The sequence below is a fragment of the Calliopsis andreniformis genome, chromosome 12, assembly GCF_051401765.1.
Source record: "Calliopsis andreniformis isolate RMS-2024a chromosome 12, iyCalAndr_principal, whole genome shotgun sequence".
Classification (NCBI taxonomy): Eukaryota; Metazoa; Arthropoda; class Insecta; order Hymenoptera; family Andrenidae; genus Calliopsis; species Calliopsis andreniformis.
Window position 1 is genome coordinate 18,668,051 of NC_135073.1, and position 19,451 is coordinate 18,687,501.

Here is a 19,451-nt window from a genome sequence, read left to right on the forward strand (position 1 = left end):
TTTCCGTGTTTGCGACCTTTCCGAGAAAGCCTTCGTCAGAGTTCAAGGAAACTTTTTAAATATTCTCCTCTGAACTTTTCTACTTTACCACAGGCAGGGTCGCAATTTTATTCAAAATCGATAGCTTGGAGGGGTTCTGCCGCCCGATCGCCCCACGAAAATTTGCATAGAAGGATAGGTCTGTCCTGTGCTTCATCCGTGTTTGTCGATGGAAGCTCCATGATGGAAGTGTAGCTGTGGAATCTTTAATGAGACAAGGGCTGGGATTAAACCTTCGATTAAAAAAGATTTAGCATCCTGTGGAACCGAAAAGGAGGATCGTGAATCGTGAATCATTGCTCTGGCCGATACGATTGGCAAACCTAAGCCGTACCCTCTTTGGTTTAGTCATGATCCAGCTGTCGAAGCTGGCTTTTTCGGTGGTCGCGGCCCCACCTCTGTCATCGATCCGCGCGCCGTGCATGAACATAATTCCACCACCGGGACCAATATAATTCCACCCCGGGAACTATTTCCAGGATCGCTGAACCCCCTATCCAAGATTCGACCGGGTTTTTCGTGCCTGTTCTAATCTACGATTAATGTTAGGTAATCCTCCACCTTTCAGTGACTCGTCGTTATCCCTCTATAATCGAATACCCTTGCATTTGGAAATACTACCCCAGAAAATAAAAAAGCACCAAGCTCTCTAATTTTCAATTGCTCCAAATTTCGTTAATAAAGAGTTCCCATACAAATCCACAAGCATTTAGCAGAGAGACCAAGGACACTTCAATGTGCAGTCCACTGGCTATTATATTCGAAATATGAAAGAGGGAGAAGGATGTTCGAGCATCTGCGCGAATGCTAGGAACGTACCCCGCCTAGGGAAGCAGAGACCGAAACGAGCCGACGAATCGATCAAGCAGGCACGTAATCGCCGCGCTAATTAAGTCGCGATCGATCGATCGCAGCTCCCCTGTGGCGCGCGTGGCTACACGCGTCGTGGACACGCTTATGTGTGACGATTCTACGCTTTATTGGGCCAGTGACGATCGTATCGCGAAGTAATAAGAAACCCTACAACTCCTCCTCGAAGTCCACGAAGAGTTGATTACGTAAGGTAAACAAACGCTTGGCAGGGTGAGGAATGGCCGCTTAGCGGATCATCGTGGAATATCGGTCGTGTTACAATTTATCGGCAAATCGAACGAACTACTAACGTATCTGGATGTTCAACATTCGCTGGACGATAAAAATTTAAAGGAGAAACTATTATTGGATCGACGAAAACATCGCTCCATTCCAGAGCGTCAGGAATCTGGAAGAATGGAGCAGTTGGTGGAACCTGATGATAGCCTGGCGACGATAAAAGTTAAGGAATAGAAGCAATGCCTGGGAAACTGTATACTGAGCACTTTTCCGAGGCCATATAGGAGCGATCTATCACTTAAAAGAATGTAAAATCGATAGACTTAACATTTCCAAGTTTACAAAGTAGATGCAGTTAAAGTTACCGTCAAGATTGGTCTCTCTGAACAACTCGACCGATCTGCAAGAGCAATGCTCTATCTCGGTCAATAGAGGTCGTCTACACGGACGCTCTTCCTGCCTCTACACATTTTCAGAGTTCATTCGTGAAAACCTGAGCACACCCTACGGCCACGATCATTTATTCAGCGACCTAGGAAGTGGATCGTCGAGGAGTGGCGATTAGCCCACCCCCTGTTTTCCCACCATTATCAACGTCGGTGACTCGTTAGAAGAACGTGCTACAGCTCGTTTGAAACTTCTACAATGTTTAAAGGAATCAGGACTCTAATGGCTCATCTCGGACGTGGAACAAGCGATGCAATCGTATTACGCGTGATGGTCGAAGAGTGGCGAAACATAGCGAGATCGACGGTGGAGAAAGAATGACGTATTGGAGAGTGACAGAGGGGGCGATAGGGGTGGAGAAAGAGAGAAGCAGAGAAAGGTAGAGAAGCTCCATTGATTGGTCGGTGGCACGGTGGAACGTTGCAGTTGCCCCGGGGGTATATGAACCCAGGCACGAGCACCCTCTCGCTCTCACCTTCACCCTCTGCCTCTCTTTCTTCCACCTTCCCTCCCGTGGTTTACCCTCGCTACGATTTTACCCCACGGCGAAACGCAGGCGCGTCACATGGACCCAGGAACGATCAATACGAGCCTCCCCAACTAGACCCAGTCTTCTCTCTCTCCTACTCGTTTCTATCCTTTCCTCCTCTCCTCTATCATCCGCCTACTGGGCGAGCAACCCTCGGGTCAATCTTTGATATTTACAGCGTGCAGGCCAGGAGTTTTCGTAGAAAATGTTCCTCGAAGGATATCCAAATCCCACCTCATGCCTACGTTTTTCTTTCCTTCGTTTATTCCAGGCATCTTCGAGAACGAACTTCGAAACGATACCGAGGGAGCAGGTGGTCCTTGGGAACGAAATAAAAGTACGCTGAACGAAAAATATTCTCGACGAGAAAAGAGCATCCACCTTTCCCCTGTTACCCGGTGTCTCGTTTTCCTTTCCCTTTCCAAACCTTCCCTCCGACTCTGCTCAAGCCTTAAACGCAACGTGGAGGAAGCGAACACGATTGGTGTCTCGTCCCAATGACGGTAGGAAAATGTTTAGTCGGTGAAAGAACATAGGTGAACGGAAGGAAGCGATACTTAAAGTCGGTGGTTCATTGGCATCTATCTAACAACCCTTTATCCCTCTCACGCACCATTGTGATCGAGGCCATCATCGCGGACGGAAGCGTCCCTCTCGAGACTTCCTGCTTGTCCTCGACGAGGACCCGCAGTGCCAGTTGCTCCATCCTGGATCTGCTTGATCCTTCATGCACACTCTCGCCGCTCTCCATCATATTTCTCGTTTACCGAACTCAGATTCGATTCGACCCTCTCTCTCTCCCTCTCCCTCTCTCTCTCTCTCTCCCTCTCTAGTGGTCTTCTCACTCTAGCTCCCTCTCTCTCTCCCTCTCTCTCCTTTTTCTCTTCGTACATCTTTCTGATACATGTAGATTTTTTTGTTCGATTCGTTTACTGTCTTTGCTCTGACGGCTTTCCTCTTTCGGGCTGATTGGCTCCGTGAGGAAGGAAGGACTCGAACTGAAAGAGGCAAGGAGGATGTGGCAGGAGCGCGCGCGATCCTCGCGATCTCGTGGCCGCGTTGCTTTCGGCTGCCACGCCCAAACTTCGCGATACTGCGCCGTAGAAAAGCTCCTCTCGTCGATAAACCTGCGTCTCGAGATGCGCCCGTCGCATCCAGCGATGCCATTTCGTTTCGCTCGTGTCTTTCGAGCTTCTTTGGTTACGAGTTCTTTTTTTTTTTGTTTTTGAGATTTTGGAATTCTTGAGCTTGGAAATGTTTGGTCGCCAGGGTGTAGAATTTTTCCCTTCTGCTTTCGATTATTGTACAGAGATATCTTGAGCGAACTTGGAAGCAACTTTGGCCAGGAGAACGCGGTCGGAGCGATACAGTGATAGGGGAAGGTGATCCTGTATCGAGAGGATCTGATAAGGTTGTGGGTGGGTGGCAAACATATATTAATGATCGGCACCTGACAGCGCGCTACCAAAAACACATAGATCGACATACACAGAGATCGATAATAATAGTTGCAATCATAACGATAATAATAACAACAATAATAACAAGATAATAATAGAACGATAATAATAATTCGAACGAGTTAAAATGTCACAGAAGCAACAAAAGTAAAGAAACAAATGAACATACCGGTTAACGATGAAAATCAGTGGTTGGAGGATGCCGATATCTGGGCGTAGAACGTAAACGACGGTGGGTTATGTTACGTTACGTATTTATATCGTTTTTTAAATACAGATTTTATCTCTCTCTTTCTCTCTCTATATCTCTCTGTTTCTTAATTTATATTACAAGCCTTCGTTCTCTTTCGAACGATTTATATTATTATCTCGTGTGTTGGATGCTCGTTCGTTTGTTCAGTTTCTCCGTTTGAACGACGACGTGTGCGTGTTTTAGCTTTCCCCTCGCGACGACGATTCGTTTGGTTACTCGACGAAGGAGAGATTACCGATCACCGAAACCGGAAGCAGAACGATCGAGTTCCTCGAGCATATGTTTTCACTGGCAGCGATCGAATAGGATTCACGACGTTTCCACGCAGAACACTTTGGCTCCCCAAACGGCGCGGAGATGAGAAAAGGCCGACGAAATCGCGGAACACACCCCAACTACTGTCTCTCACTCCTACCACACTAAACTCTCTCTCTCACTCTCTTTCTCTCTCTATCTCCCTCTACTCTCCCTCTCGTCCGTGCGTATTTCCCTCGTCTCGCAGGGCCTCTTCTCCGGATCAAAGGATCTTCCAGAGGACGACGACGTGGACGAGTCCGCTGGGCTCTCTCGGTCGGCGATCTTTCCCCTGAACGAGATCGCGAAATTCGAGATCCGAGCTCTGATACTTCCGTCGTGAACAGCCGAGCGAGCCGTCCTTGCTTCGCGTTTCGAGTTTCGGGACGAGTTAAGAGGAACCGCGTCGATCTCGATCGAGGGACCCGCGGCGAGCCGATCGCTGGGTCCACGGGGACGAGGGGGGGCAGAGGAGGAGCGAGGAAGGGCGATGAAAGGGGAGCAACGAAATCATAAGACTCCCCCGAGGGTGAGGACGCACGTGGAGGAAGTTTGCTCGAGTGTTCGTTCACCGTGACGATCGGATCGCCTCGATCGTTCTCCCCTTTTCTCTCTTTTCTCTCTTTTCTCTCTTTTCTATCTTTCCTCCGTTTCCCGTCGCGGCGTTACTCCTCCGCACTCGTTCCTCGGCTGGCCTCGTGTCGCATGTGCGCCGCTCTGCCTTCGTTCCGGTGTCAGAGGTCGAGGTCGTCGCGCGTCAACACACACACACGGTTCTTCTCTCGGGTCGGGTGGTCTCGCTGACACGTGGACGGGGAGAAAGCAAGAATGATTCGGTAGAGAGACGGTGTTGCATATGAGAACGATCTGCTGTACATGTACCAACGATACGAACGTATTAGTCGAATGTTAGAAAGGGTCGGAGAAATGAAGATATACAAGCAAATAGTAAGAATATGTTGCGGGTATAACGGTGTCTACAACGCAATGCCTTTATGTGGTGCGGTAACTAAACTGACGGAGCCGGGCCCTGCCGCCAATCGCTGCACCCTCTGCTCGCCCGTCGCCGCCACCACCCCTGCCACACAGTGGCCGCGGGGGTGGAGGATGGCGACAGCGTGGGAGGCCGCGAGGAAAGGGAGAGAGAGAGCAAGAACGCCGCGACGTTGGAATGTACGCAGGCGCTGCGAGGGAGGCAATGACTGCACCCTCTCCCTCAGATCTCACGCACACGTTGCTTCAGGGCACGAAGACAGTGCAAGGGAGGATGGATGGTGATAATGACGAAATGGAAGAGAGAAGATGGAGGAAGAAGGTGGATGAATTGGGGAAAGAAGGGAATAGAAGAAGGTAGAGGGATGGATAGGCTAGGGATGAAAGGTATTTTAGAGGAAAACGAGATAACGAACGACAGTGAAAACAGCCTGAAGATGGATAAGAACTGAGGCAAGGAGAAACGGTAGGGAAGACAGAGAGAGGTTGCAACGAAGAAGGGAGGGAGATAGAGGGTGTAAAATGAAAATGACGTGGAAGGTTCGGGTGATAGCACGCAGGCGCGAAATCAGAGCAGCCGGAGGCAATGACTATGTCTTCCAAATGCCACCGCCATGGTTGACCGTTCGCTGCGAGGTTCAAGGGGTGGGAATCAGATGAAAGATGAGGAAAATTGGTAGCAGTTATAACTGGTGCCAAAGTTCCCATAAAATGAACTTAAGAAAGTGATCGAAAACATTGAAATCAACAAAAATAAGTGCACAGAAGGTAAACTAGTGAGGATAAGTACCCCTCAAATTGAAGAGAAAAAGCAGAGATGAGGAGAAAGAAGGAATACGAAATCGAGGGTGATCGCGAAGCACGCAAGCTCTGGTAAAGGGTCGTAAACAATGGCTGCTCCCTACGAAGACCTTCTGGACCTTGCAACCACTGATGCTGATTGAAGGGATATCCAGGAAAGACAAAGAGAAAAGAAGATGGAAGTTCGATGGCTGAAGAACCACGAGCCAAGACAAAGGGACTGAAAGGAGACTCAGAGAACTGGCGGATAGGGAGGGTGTAGTTCGCATACAGGTGGTAGAGGGAAGGGGTAAACGGCTGTGATCGAGAGAAAGCAGCCACCGTCATCTGGAGGCAGTCATAAAACAAGCTTCATAAAAAAGAATTAAATAGAGCTAAATCCTCCATTTATACCCTGCTACAATAGAAGGATCCGAGCTTCATATCGGTTTTATTCCCTAAAAAGTTACCAGAAATCCTAGTTTAAACCTCAACCTCGAGATTAAAATATATTGGTCGATTTCGAGACGGTCGATGACACCAGCGATAAATTCATCGCAGAAATACATTCGACAATTCCAGCAGAGGCTTGTTTCGCTTTCGTGCGAGAGGATGGGGCTCGAATTTGAGGGGAAGAAGAAAAAAATGGCCAGACGCGGGGGTGTGCACGTGCGCATGCGCTGCTCGAGGGTCGAAAGAGGGGTAGGGAAATTGAGGCTCGCGAGGAGAGAAACAGAGAGACTCGAAAAGGGGAAACGAGCGGCGAGAGAGGGTTGGTAGCCTGCGCGGAGCTCGAGAACGCAGGCGCCACGTTGAAAATGGAAACCCAGTCCCAGGGGTTGACCTCCCTCCTGCAGAAGAGCCTTTCGACCGTGCGAATGCGGCCAAATTTTCCCCGTGCCTTTACCACACATCATCCCAACCACGACCCCTTCACCTCCCTCAGCGTGCACGAATATATTCACGAAATTTTCCGGAAAGTTGCACTCGAACTGCGTGGTCCGACGATTGGCCACTAAGTTCGTAGAAATTTTAATCAAATCATATTTTATATCTTCTAATATTTTTTGGAGTTATTTTTCTAAAAAAAAGAGTAGTGTTCTCTATTTTTGGGACGCTATAACAAATTACCTGGCTTAGATATTTTTTTAATTGAACTTCAATCTGTTGCACTGCCCATTTTTCAAAGCTTTTCAGCGGATTATGTACCTATACGTATTTGTTTGAAAATTCGCCATTGTTCCTCTTGGGACCGCAGGTAAAATCGATTTAACTTTTTCACTTCTGACGCCCCTTTTTTCACCTATCCCTCCCCTGATTCTTCCTTTCTTTCAGCTGTTGTAGGTAAAAGATATTAGAGGTCCAGGCTTGAATCGAGGGTTCTTTATGAAGGAACCCCAGCCTACCTGAAGGATGTACATTCATCGTGGAATATTGTAACGCTACCCCTGACGGTATCTTAAGAGGACACGTGCCGCATAAATGGGTCCACGTACCTTGTACACCGGTTGATCGATGGGGGAAGTAAACTAAATTAGGTATCTATTTGTTTTCGACCCAAAATTCCTGCTCTATCCGGGACAAATTCTCATGATTCCATTATCTACAATATCCGTGTTTACAGAACCCATCAACTCTTTTCTACAAAGATAACTTTAACCTCAGCTCATTCTAGATCTAAACCAGGAATTCTCGACGGGGCGATATCGCTTCCTACTTCTTAGAGATCTCAAATAATGGAAACAGGAAAGAAAACGAAAGGGAGAGGGGGCCATAGAGGCAGCCGATGTTCGAAAGAGAGCCATAAGTTAAAAAAGGTTGAGGAACCCTGCTCTAAACTCTGAGAAGTCAGCACTAACTGCAAGATTAAACAACTATCACAAAATAAGTGTAAAAAGTCACCTACAGTCACGAGCCACATCATTGCAATGGCTACTCGATTGTTGGCTATCTTATCAACGATCGGCTCTGTCAACGAATACAGTATCGACCGATGCACGCACGCACGCGGCCAACTGAATATCATTTCCATGTTACTGCCCGCGCAACATACGAGGGATGTTAACGAACGCGCCGTAGAGACAGCCTCTCTAACGACTCGGCCTCGAATTACGAGCGCGAATCGATCATCATAGCGGGGAGGAATAATTGGGTGGCAGTGTCGTTAGGCGTTTGCATTACGAGATATGGGATGCACGGACGAGAAAAGAGCTGCCCTACCAGGGGTCGGAAGAAAGCAAACCGATGGACGAAGGGGGGACGGACAGAAAAAGAAATAAGGGGATGATAATCTGATGGCAAATAGCATGCATGCACGAGAACGGACACGAGGGGGCAAGGGCGTCGACGAAAAGTCACATGGGGGGCTCAGTCTCCGAGGCAGAATGTTAGCTTGACAAAGTTTGTACAGAGGATGCTGGTACTGATAAACATCAACCCCTTGACACACAAAACCTCTTGCACTCCCTTAAAAAAAGAAATTTCAATTTCTATTACAAACGAAATTACAATCTAGGGATATTGTAGGACATTTTCTGCGTTTGCAGTGGCGTACGAAACATTTTTTCGCTCTCAAGAGAAAGAGAGATGAAAAGTTTAAGTAAAATTAAAGAAAATCCAGCCGATGATCCTTGAATCTCCATCAAAATGACACCCGATCGAATAAAAGAGTCTGGGGGTCGAACTCTCTCTTCCCTCTGAAGATGCAATAAATGAATTCTCACGTGGTTAATACCTAGACGACTAAAAAATGGCTACGATGCATCGAAATATATTCCCAGGGCTCGATCAAAGTTGCGACGATAAAAAGACAGCCCACCAGACAGCCAGGGGGAGCGCGAGGGGTGGGCAGGGGGGAGGAGGAGGATGTCGCGTAAATCCCGAATCCCGTCTCGGGCAATTTATAACACTCTCCTCCTCTTTGTCCCAAACTTCCGTTCGTCGAGCATCCTGGGAACACGGAGAGCCAGCCCCCACTGCCTACGCCATTGGGCGTTGGGGTTGCGGAGAGGAGGCACCAGGGGTTTCGAATATCGATCTCTCGCGTTCTCCCAGTCGCTCCTTCTCCTTCCTACCACCAGCCTCTCTCTCTCCCTCTTTCCTCCTCGCGCCTCACCCTCCGCGTCGCGGCTCAGCCGCCGAGGGGGCCGAGAGACGGGGAAGGGGTTCACCAGGAAGTCCCAGGCAAAGCCCCAGGAGCGGAGGACATTCACCAGCGTCGGGCGAACACACCTAGCCGAAACTTGTTCCCCGACCCAACTCTCTCCGAACTTCCAAGTCTCCAAATTCCAAGGTTTTTACATCCTAACTCTGGTTTTTAGAAGGGGGTCTGGTGAAATCTGGTCCTTGGCAGCTTTTGGGGCTTGAGAAACGCGAGGTCATCCCTAAGAAGGACGCTTGTCTAGTTAGGGGCACAGGGATTTCAATTTTATGAATTTTTCGCAACCCTCTGTGATAAAATAGGGGAAAATGAAGAATCGATATTGTTATCCACTAGTTGTGATTTTGCTGATACAGTGGAAATTTGGTTCAGAGGTAGATAAGAGGGAATTTAAGTTCCACTGCAAATCGGGTGGACCTGGGAACGAGGCTGCACACGTGCACCGTTCCCTGATAATCGAGCGGTCGTTACGCGCGGAGATTACGCTCCCATTCGCGCATTAAGCACACGCTGGCCTCGTTAGCACTTATCGAAACTGCTAAAACGCTGAGCTGTCCTACGAATTGAATTGACTGCTTCCCAAGAGATATACCCTGAAACATCGATGCTCGAAAAGGGTGGACATTGTCACTTTTTGTGCTCCAGGAGACTACCCCGAAGGTAGTGAAATGCAGGAGGGTCGAAAAGTAACGCGGTCGATCCTCGCAGGATAGAATGTTATTTCGATGATAAAGCAAACATCCCTGGGCAAATATTTGATGGCTGAGGCGAGCGCCCGCTCTGCTAGGCTAGTTAATGGCTTCTACATTATTGGGTTACGCGATTCGGGCTCTTCGGCAAACTGGAATGAAGGTTACAACTTCATGTGAACTAACGAGTTTGCGGTGTAGAGTCATTACTGTTTGGAGTCTTCGAATCCCTAGCCCTAGACTCTCTATACAAATAAATCGATAAGTTGAAGAACAGTACAAGTCCAAAATTAGCAATTCCCAAATAATCTCAAAACCATATCTGACCCCCAGAACCAAAGCGTATTAAACCACATAGAAAACAAGTGGACTTATACACTATGGCTATAAAGTCCAGACCAGCAAAATCCATAGAAATACACGTTGAGATCAAATATCTGAAAATATACATTTTAGTGTTCTTGTAGTGTTCCTTAATTCACCCATTGAAATACTGATGCTGACGAATAGAATACCTAAATATAAAATAAAAAAGAAATCTTCTCGCAAGAGAAATCCCTATGTTGTACATGTGGTTCTGTCTAGCTAGGGGCTGTACGTGCACCGAAAAAAGGCGAACCCAGGGAAGGGTTAAGACCGCGAGCACGCGAGACAGAGGAAGCAGGGTGGACGAAAACAGAAGTAAAAGAAGAGTCGCAGGGACACGTATCGATTCAACAAACCAAGGAAACCATCGTCGATGCGAGTGCCCAGTGTCGTCCAGAGTTCGCCAAGTTTGGTGCTCGCGTGGACCAAGTCCGAGACAAGTGAAATCGCGACCGATCTGCGATATGTCCGAGGCCGAAGAGACTGGTACGTACATGCCCGTCGATCCGTCTTCAGCTAAAGGGGACTATAGAGTTGGTAACTAGCTGGAAAACGGGGGAGTTTCGTGACTGAAACGCAAGCACGTAACACGTACGTACGTGCCTCACGCCCGTGTTCTCCACCTATATCTCAGCTTCGTTTCCGATGGGGATCTCCTGTGATCCGTCAAGTCGATCGAATCCACTGGCAACAGAGTCACGCGAGGATCATTCGCGCCCTGACATTTGGCACAGGTGCGCCCGGCGAGGCTGGGTCACGACATATCGCCGAAGGGACCAAAACTCGAGGAACGATGTCCCTCTACTTTCCTCTCTTCGCACTCTCTCCTATTACTTTTATCCTTAGGATCGCCCTGGGAACTTTCAACTCCTCTTTCTCCTTTTATCGTTCAACTTTCCTTCGGTACTCCAGCCTCGGAGATTTCAGACGCTCACAGAGTGCAGGAAATTGGTTATCAGAGCGGGGATAAGAAGGGTAAGTGGCTGATTTCGATGCCATTAGACGGATCGGATTATCGAGGGAGCGCGTCGAAGTAAAACAGCGTAACGATCGAAACTGGTATCCACCTTTCCTCGATTTACCAGCAGTTCACTGGCGCGTATCATTGTGTCTCTTTCCATTCTCTCTTTTTCCAGTTTCCCTCTTTGGCAGATTGTTTCGTGCTTTTCTGCTCGGCCTCTTTGTTCCACTTTTAATTGCTCCTCCCTAAGCGTCGGTTCCAGGGCGTCCTCAGACCCTTTTTCCCTCAAATTTTCCGAGAGTCTCCTTTCCCCCTTTTTTCCGCTCCAATCGTGGACGTTTGCCCAGGCAAATTGGTGCACAGCCTTTGAGGTGTGACAACTTGTTACGCTGCGGACAAGTGTTGTCGTTGGTGGTCTTTTAATGTCACAATATTGTGGATAAGTCTTAATGGTCATATTTCTAATAGGTCTAGAAATTAGTGGAAGGTTCCAAGGCTTCTGCAACTCGGGTTGCAAGACGAGTCACTGTCGGTCACTAGCATTGACTGTTCGAAGGAAAGTTCACACGACGATGTAACACGTCGCCGTTTCTAACCCTCGGTTTCCTTGAATCATTAATCACGGAACTGTGCAAACTTGACGGGAAACTATAGCCCGATGATCAAGTCTAATTTCTTCTTTGCTCGTTCCTTCGTCAGCCCCTTTCAGGCCATAGACAGTCGACTTTTATACTGTCGGCTGCGTCATTCACTTCGACGAAGATCACGCGCAAGGATAGAAATAAACATCGAACTGTCTTGATTTAGATCCACCGAGGAACGACTATGTTTCTTTCATGTCGAGCAGAAATAGAAAAACTGCTTGGTTCATGGAACAACGTGACGTGTATGCTCATACCTTTTCTTTTATCATCAAAAGACAATTGAAAGATATAAGTAGGTAGTTCACGAATCAATAAGAAATTCTTTGGTAATACTTTACTTTTATTGCTTCTTCTCGAATCCTAGCTGAACGAAGTGATTGAAAAGTCCATAAAGCTCGTTACTATATCAGAGAATCGAGGCCACGAAAACCAGGAGACTATTTTACAGCTCGTTTCCCAAGTTTTAACTGCATTCGTTTCGTGACCAGGAGCAACAGCTTTTAAGCATCACGTTCAACTGTTCCCACGTGATCGGGCGAGATTATCGAGGAGAAAAAGTGGATTCGTGGGAGGCTTTCTAAAAGTAAATCACCCCTATTTCAGTGGACCCATCAACCCCGTTGGTTCGTTTAGATTCGGATCAGAGCGAGAGCAACGAGGAGTGGCTCGTGACCGCAAACGACTTCGAGCCTGTTTTCGAGCTGTCGACCGCCACGAAGATCTCTGACGCGTGGCAGCCACGCGAATTCCCGCCAACGCGATTTCCCTTCAGTGGGCTGAACCACGCGAGATCCTCGCACGAGAACCGACACCGCCAGAATTACCCGTATAACGTGCCGATCCGACGCCACGATCGCTGCTGTTCACCTTATCACGTAGCCGAGCAACACACGATAGCTGCTACGAACAGTTTAGTCTACTCGCGCGTTCTCAACTCGGTGGTTCGCCCTGTGCGAGCTCCCTCGTCATGGCCCTCGGAGAGGGTCGCGATCCTCTGGAACACACCAGCCTCTATCAAAGAGCCGGTTCGATCTCGTCTTTTCTTTCCTTGTGGTTTTTCTCTAACAAGATTCTTCAGAGTACCTACTCGAACTGCACAGAGGTGCTCAGTTACACAGACATTGTTTCAATTTACCGGGGAAACTAATAACAAGACATGAAAGTCTCAGAAAATGAAAAACTTGAAGAATTATCACTTTTACTGAGCACCTCTTTTTGAGAATTCTGCATTTTGCAGCTTCTAACAGGAGAATAGCGAAGGTAGTGAGATATCATTCTAAAATTATTACAGAAAGCGAAGATAGTGACACAGAAGGTGGACGAGGCAATGTGAACAAGATGATAATGCGACCACCGGGTCACAGCGGGAAGGCGAAGAAAGGACACATCTGCTTCGACGCCTCGTTCGAAACGGGAAACCTGGGGAGAGTCGACCTTATCTCGGAGTTCGAATACGATCTCTTCATACGGCCAGACACCTGCAACCCGCGCCTCCGTCTCTGGTTCAATTTCACCGTAGACAACGTGAAGGCGGACCAACGTGTCGTCTTCAATATCGTCAACATATCTAAGAGCGCGAATTTATTTCGGAACGGTATGACGCCGTTGGTGAAGAGTAGCAGCAAGCCCAAGTGGCAAAGGATCCCTAAGAATCAGGTGAGCTAATCTTCGATTATAGCTTTTGAAGCTCCTCTGAGACAGTCTCTTCTCTGTTCAGGTATTCTATTACAAATCAGCTCAGCATCAGAACCATTACGTCCTGAGCTTCGCCTTTGGCTTCGACCGTGAAGAAGATATGTACCAATTCGTTCTAACTTATCCATACTCGTACAGTCGATATCTCGGCCACCTGGATAACCTTTGCACCAGAATAGCGTGCACGAAGAGAGAAACGCTGGCCACGTCCATTCAGAAGAGAAAAGTCGAGCTTATCACTATAACCTCTAACCTAGAAGAGTCTCAAGAACATTCTAGAAGAGTAGTGGTAGTTCTCGCCAGAGTTCACCCAGGCGAGTCACCGTCTTCCTACGTCTGCCAAGGTCTAATGGACTTTCTGGTTAGCGGCCACCCCATCGCTCAAGTCCTCCGAAACTACGTTGTCTTCAAGATAGTGCCCATGATGAACCCTGACGGCGTGTACCTCGGTAACTACAGGTAAATAGTCGAGGAAACCCTCGTCCGATGAAACACGAGAAGGCAGTCGAGAGGAATTAGTCGTGACTTGTTGAAGATCGACAGTGATGGGGGCAGACCTGAACCGTTCATGGAATAAGATATCTGACTGGCTTCACCCTGCCCTGGTGGCAATCAAGCCGATGCTGAAGAGCCTTGACAAGAACTCGAAGATGCCCTTGGACTGTGTTCTGGATCTGCACGCTCACACAAATGCCACTGGTCTATTCGTCTATGGAAACACCTATGATGACGTGTACAGGTAACTCTGGCCGTTTTTATTGCGGAGGCAAGTTTAAGGACTCGATTTCTAAGTGACTAATGGTCACCATCTAACTAATGGCTGCCCAGCCCCTCAGGTATGAGAGGCATATTGTCCTGCCGAAGCTGCTGGCGCAACGCGCTGAAGACTACGAGATAGGGAACACCATGTACAACCAGGACTCCCATAAAGCTGGGACAGCGAGACGCTATCTCTGCTCCTTTCTGAAGGAGCACGTCAACTGCTACAGCATCGAGGTATCGATGTACGGGTATAATAGGAAGACGACACCTGGAATATTTCCATACACAGAAGAAGGATGTATCCTTTTTCACAAGTACAGAAGTACCTCCAAGAAAATTCAATCCACTTGACTCCAAGCCTAAATCGCAGATTACAGGGTAGGCCGCAACCTAGCCCGCGTCTTTCTAGATTACTACAAGCTAATGGGCCTGATACCCGCGGGCCTTCCCGACCAGCCGTCCACCAAACGATCTCGACAATCGCGCCTAAGATACCGTGTCCTAAGGGAGCCCAGACCAAGGACCTCCAGGACACCAGCTCCCATCCACTTCGCCAGTATTCACGAGTAATGGAACCTATCTCAATTTACCACCAACTATTCGAAACTGTGAATGTCTTCCCAAGTTCAGACCAGCCAAGAATCGCGGTCCAAGCCCACCAATGCACCCTGAATCGCGTTAGTCCTTTCATCGTGAAAGGCTTGAAGGTCTGAATTGGTGTGTTCGATCGTTAGGTATTTCCACGAGGAGACGGAGGTGGCTGCGAGCGGTGGTTGCCGATCGATGAGCGGCACGCGGATGAGCCAGCTCGGGACCGGAACTGGAAGTGGAACGGGCGTCGGCGAGGGCAGGAACCGGAGCTACAGGTTCCGGAGCCCCGGGGCACCGCTCGACAGGGCACAGGCCCTGCCGAGACGTACAGTCGAGCCGCGGCTCACCATTATCGATTTCAATCAGCTGACAAGGGGCGGTTTGGAACTGGCTACCAACAAGAACAGGGCAAAGGTCGCCCGTAAAGCCGCCAAGTCCAAGAGGTAGCGATCACATACGCCTACGAGCTGTCTACGAGCTGCCATCGAGCACGACCGACAGGTAAAACTAGCCACTGAGCCATCAACTGTGCTTTCTAAACCCATGTGGTGGAGACTCGTGTCTCAACTTTTTTTACTCTAGCGGTCTCTGCCTCTCGATGGAGAAGATACTGAAATTCGACGAAGCTACGGGAGTAATTAGAGATCCCTTGCGCTAATGGGGGATCGTCGTAATCCTGAGCGAAAGTTTCTTCGTTAATTTTCATGAAATACTGGTTTCTCTCGGAGGGAAGTTCTCGCGAGAATTTCTGCGAAATCTTTTGATATCTACTGCTAGTTAGCTGTTCGTTAGTCGAAGGGAAGGATGATATACTAATTTGCAGTATAAAGTCGCTACAGTGAATGATAAAGATTGATTTATAAAGCAATCGCGCGATTTACACGTTTATCTAATTCTTCATAGGGGCTTCAGAAAGTCTTTTACTACGAACAATTTTTACGAGTACGTTCATGGTTATCCTACGAATGTTCTGTACTTATTATTCACGTCGATGAAATAAATATACACAGAAAATAACAAGCATGCATTCCCAATAACTAGACAACACAACAACAAGTCCCTCGAACAAGAATCGATTGTATGATCCACTCTCCGCGTGACTGAAAATTGGCGCGAAAACAGGAGCACAGAAAAACTTTGAACCCTTCAGCTACATTACGCTTTAAATAGCCGATCGACCACTGCGCGTTCTTTACTAAACCGCAAAACGCCAAATACTAGAAACATTAAATTCCCGAAATACTTTAAACTCTCGCAACTGAAGGGTGGCGAATACATAAAAAAAATTAATATTCCATAAACCATTTTATACCACCCTGATTAGCAATCTCATCGAACAGCCATCGTTAAATCAGAGAAATAAACTTTTCAGTTTGAAAGGGCGACAAAGCATCAATATCGATTATCTCGTCCGAGGGTGATTTCCATCGCCATCCCTACCCCCGCCCTCAGTTGGTAGCAAGATAACTGAGGGAGGAAATCTTGGAGGATAGGTTCGGTTCTGGCACACGTATTTCAAAAGTACCACGACTCAAGAAACCATGAAACAGTAGAATAAACACACCTCTATTTATTGGCTAAATTTGATTAGCCGAACTTCGAAATCTAAGAGTCTCTATAAAATCCCCCAAATAAGCAACTACAAATTATTTCAAATAACGTAAAACAAACTCATTTATTGCTAGTAACAAGTTCTTCGGACGAATCATTCGAGTAAGGTAAGTTTCGTTAGATAATCCTATTCCTTTCCCCAAAATTGATTAATTTTCCAGTCTTTTCCTTAATTCCTGAAAAGCACATTCTCTCGAGTGGTGTCACTTTCGAACTACATGCGTGATATGGTGTCCACGTACCTGAATACGGCAATAACGTTTGTTAAAAGTGAAGCGAGCCGCGGGCTCGTCACACGCGCATCGGATGGAGAGACAGGGCGGGCGCAGGTACTACGCACGGGCACGCCCGGTACACCTGGCCGGGTACGAAGCTAGAGACACGCTAAGCGGGTGTGTCCGTGCATCGAGCGTACAACGACCAACAACAACGGGTGACCAGAGACAGCCGATGTCCGCGCTAATAACGCGACGTCTGGTCGATGTCGTCGAACGAGAGAACCGAACAGTTTATCGCGACGCCTTTGCGCGTGGGACGATTACGACAGATATCGGTGGTCGCGCTCGCGCCTTTGCCTCTGTTCTGTGTGCGTGTCCGAGTGTACGTGTGTAACGTCTGTATGCGTGGAATTAGCCTGATGCACCCATACACGTTGCGTATATGCGTGTGTGTCTATGCAACGTGGTTGGCGTGTGTTTATGTTTTACTATACATGTGTGTGTATGAATATGTGGGTGGGTGTACGTGTGAGTGTGTGTGTTTACGTGTTTACGTGTGTACGTGTACGACGTGTCAATCAATCGGAACTGAAGAATGAACTAAAACGGAAAGAAATGAAACTATAGCGAAAGAAGGGAGCAGACAAGCGGCCAGTAGCTCTTCTACTCCTGGACTCAAGACGGAACTGGCCCGTGGCCCGTTCCGCTCCACGCTACCTCGGCTCGACGCTCCCTCTACGAGCCACCCCACCCTCCGAGCGGCCGACGCTCGGCTTCACCCCCTCGAGCGCGCGCGCGCGCGCCCCGACGCCGCCCCGACGCCGCCCCGCCACTTGGGCTCGGACGAGACCAGGGCGGTGGTCGTTGAACCAAGCATATAGACGAGCTGTCTGCGTCGTACTGGTTGCGCACCGACCCCCGTTTCAGTCTCCCTGGTCCCCCTTTCTCCCTGCTCTCTCCTTCTCTCTTTCTCTCTCTCCCTCTCCCTTCTTCCCTGCTTCGCACCCTCTTTTCGCGGGACTCGATTCTGCGTGTCTCTCTCCGTCGTGCTTCGCCTTGCTTTAACCCCTATGGCTCTCTTTCTCCTTTGTCTTCCTTTATTCTTCTCTTCTCTTTGTATTATTTCGGGTCTTTGATTCTATTATTGTAATTTCTCTTCGTAGCTCTGTTCGTTTGGTTCCTTCTATTTGCTCGACCCCCATTTTCCTCTGCTTCTCTTGCTACCCCTTTCTACAGCCCGCCTAATACCTTTACTCTTGCCATTTATCTCCTCTTCCACTTCTTCAAGCCTCTACAAATTTTCCTCATGACCCTCGAGACTCTGTCCTTCTCTTGATCACGTCCTTCTATCTTTCGCTGCCCTCGTTATTTCATCCCTCTTTGAGCCCCTCTCCTACCTCTTACTTCCCCTCCTTTTCTTGCCACCTCTTGCCCTCCTTTGCAACTGCCCCCCTTTTTCCATTTCTCTGGATGCTTCGACCTTTTCTCGCCCTCGTGTCGACTTCTTTCCTTCCCATTGTTTCGAGTTCTCTTTTCTTTCATTTGCAACCCCCTCGCGCTCTGCCTCGCCATCTCGCCCTAGTTTCCCCCCCTTCTCTCGTCACCCTCCCTCTGCTATTTTTCTCTGTCGCTTCCCTCGTTATTTCAACCCCCTTCACTGAGTTTTCTGTCCCTTTTCTTTCTCTTTACGCGCTCACCCCATCTCTCTTTCGTCTAATTCAACCAAACTCTCCTTCTCCCTCTGACTAGTGCTCTTACGCCCGCGGACGTGTGCCCAGGTAAAGCTGGCGACCTCTACAAAGCTGAGCGAACACGCACGAGTTGCAACGAGACACCAACACTTGCCCCGTGCACCACTAACAGACTAAATCCTATGCTAGGGTCAGCACAGACCAACGCAAACAAAGCCTGCCTCGCGATTTACCAGCAGAATGTAACACATTATTGCATTCCTGGTACTCTCAAGAATACTGAAAAATATTTCAACCTCAAAGTAACATAACAGAGACTTTCAAAAGATCTCTACTGCTTCGTTTATTCTTTAATAAAGATGTGAGTGTACATTATAGTTAGGATTTCCTAGAATCGATCCCTTGAAGAGACTCCCAGCGATACGAAAAAATGTATTGTAAACAATTGACGTTTATATTTGCCTTTTCTCGAATAGAATAAATGAACTACCTAATTATTCAGGATTAGATCCCTTCCTTTTCTGATTAAGCTGTTTGAATCGTCGACAAAGTCCCTCCTCTCTGAGCCCGCTCAATCAAACATGGCCGCCATCTACGCTACAAAGTCAAATATTTGAAACGATTGATGATCGGCAAAACTGTCCGATAAACTCGCTGGGCAGGGCACTGAAAGCTCGGTTGCAGTGTTATACAATGCTATAGAAATTCGGATAGAAGCCAAAGGAGAGGGAGTTTCAGCGTCGTTGCAACAAGGGCTAAATTTATGGGATGCAAAAAGGGTCGAAGTACCCTTCATCCGACGCTGATGCGCGCAACCAGACGTCCCGTGCAGCAGCAACCACTTACAAACCCGAACAAATCCGAATTTTCACGAACTTTCGCGATCTAAGTAAGACGTGGGTGGAGACTGAGCCCGGCTATCCGGGTTTATCCCCTTCCACGGACACTTGTTATGCAGCGAGAACGTTCATAGAAATTACAATCTTGTACACAAAAATGTCCCTCAAAAAAATCGTATCAACAAGTGTAAATTTTCCGAATATTCACTGTGTACTTCATTCAAATAACCTATCCAGCGTGGATCCCACGTTTACACATTTGATGAATTAAGTGACACTAAAATTACCAGAGTAGTCGAAATGACTTATAGAGTGAACATATTCTATTTTTTATAGC

The 19,451-nt window shown here is 48.0% G+C and overlaps 2 protein-coding genes across 4 annotated transcripts in view; one reads left to right on the forward strand and one right to left on the reverse strand.

Moving 5' to 3' along the window:
- The window catches only part of LOC143185910 (ELAV-like protein 2), a 36,315-nt gene extending 19,540 nt beyond the window's left edge, over window positions 1-16,775 (reverse strand). The window contains exon 1 of one of the 3 annotated variants that reach the window (XM_076389232.1): window positions 16,609-16,775. The gene's annotated coding sequence lies outside the window, so the exon portion shown is untranslated. Of the gene's footprint in view, window positions 1-2,720; window positions 2,850-3,736; window positions 3,849-16,608 lie in introns of those variants that run through there. The other 2 variants (XM_076389233.1, XM_076389231.1) reach the window with 2 other exon arrangements.
- LOC143185829 (cytosolic carboxypeptidase 6) lies at window positions 12,675-15,671 on the forward strand. The gene is made up of 7 exons (XM_076389102.1): window positions 12,675-12,732; window positions 12,999-13,363; window positions 13,425-13,861; window positions 13,938-14,141; window positions 14,239-14,462; window positions 14,535-14,730; window positions 14,899-15,671. The coding sequence occupies exons 1-7, from the start codon at window positions 12,675-12,677 to the stop codon at window positions 15,200-15,202; spliced, it is 1,788 nt and encodes a 595-aa protein (XP_076245217.1). The 3' UTR covers window positions 15,203-15,671.
- Window positions 16,776-19,451: the final 2,676 nt, after the last annotated feature.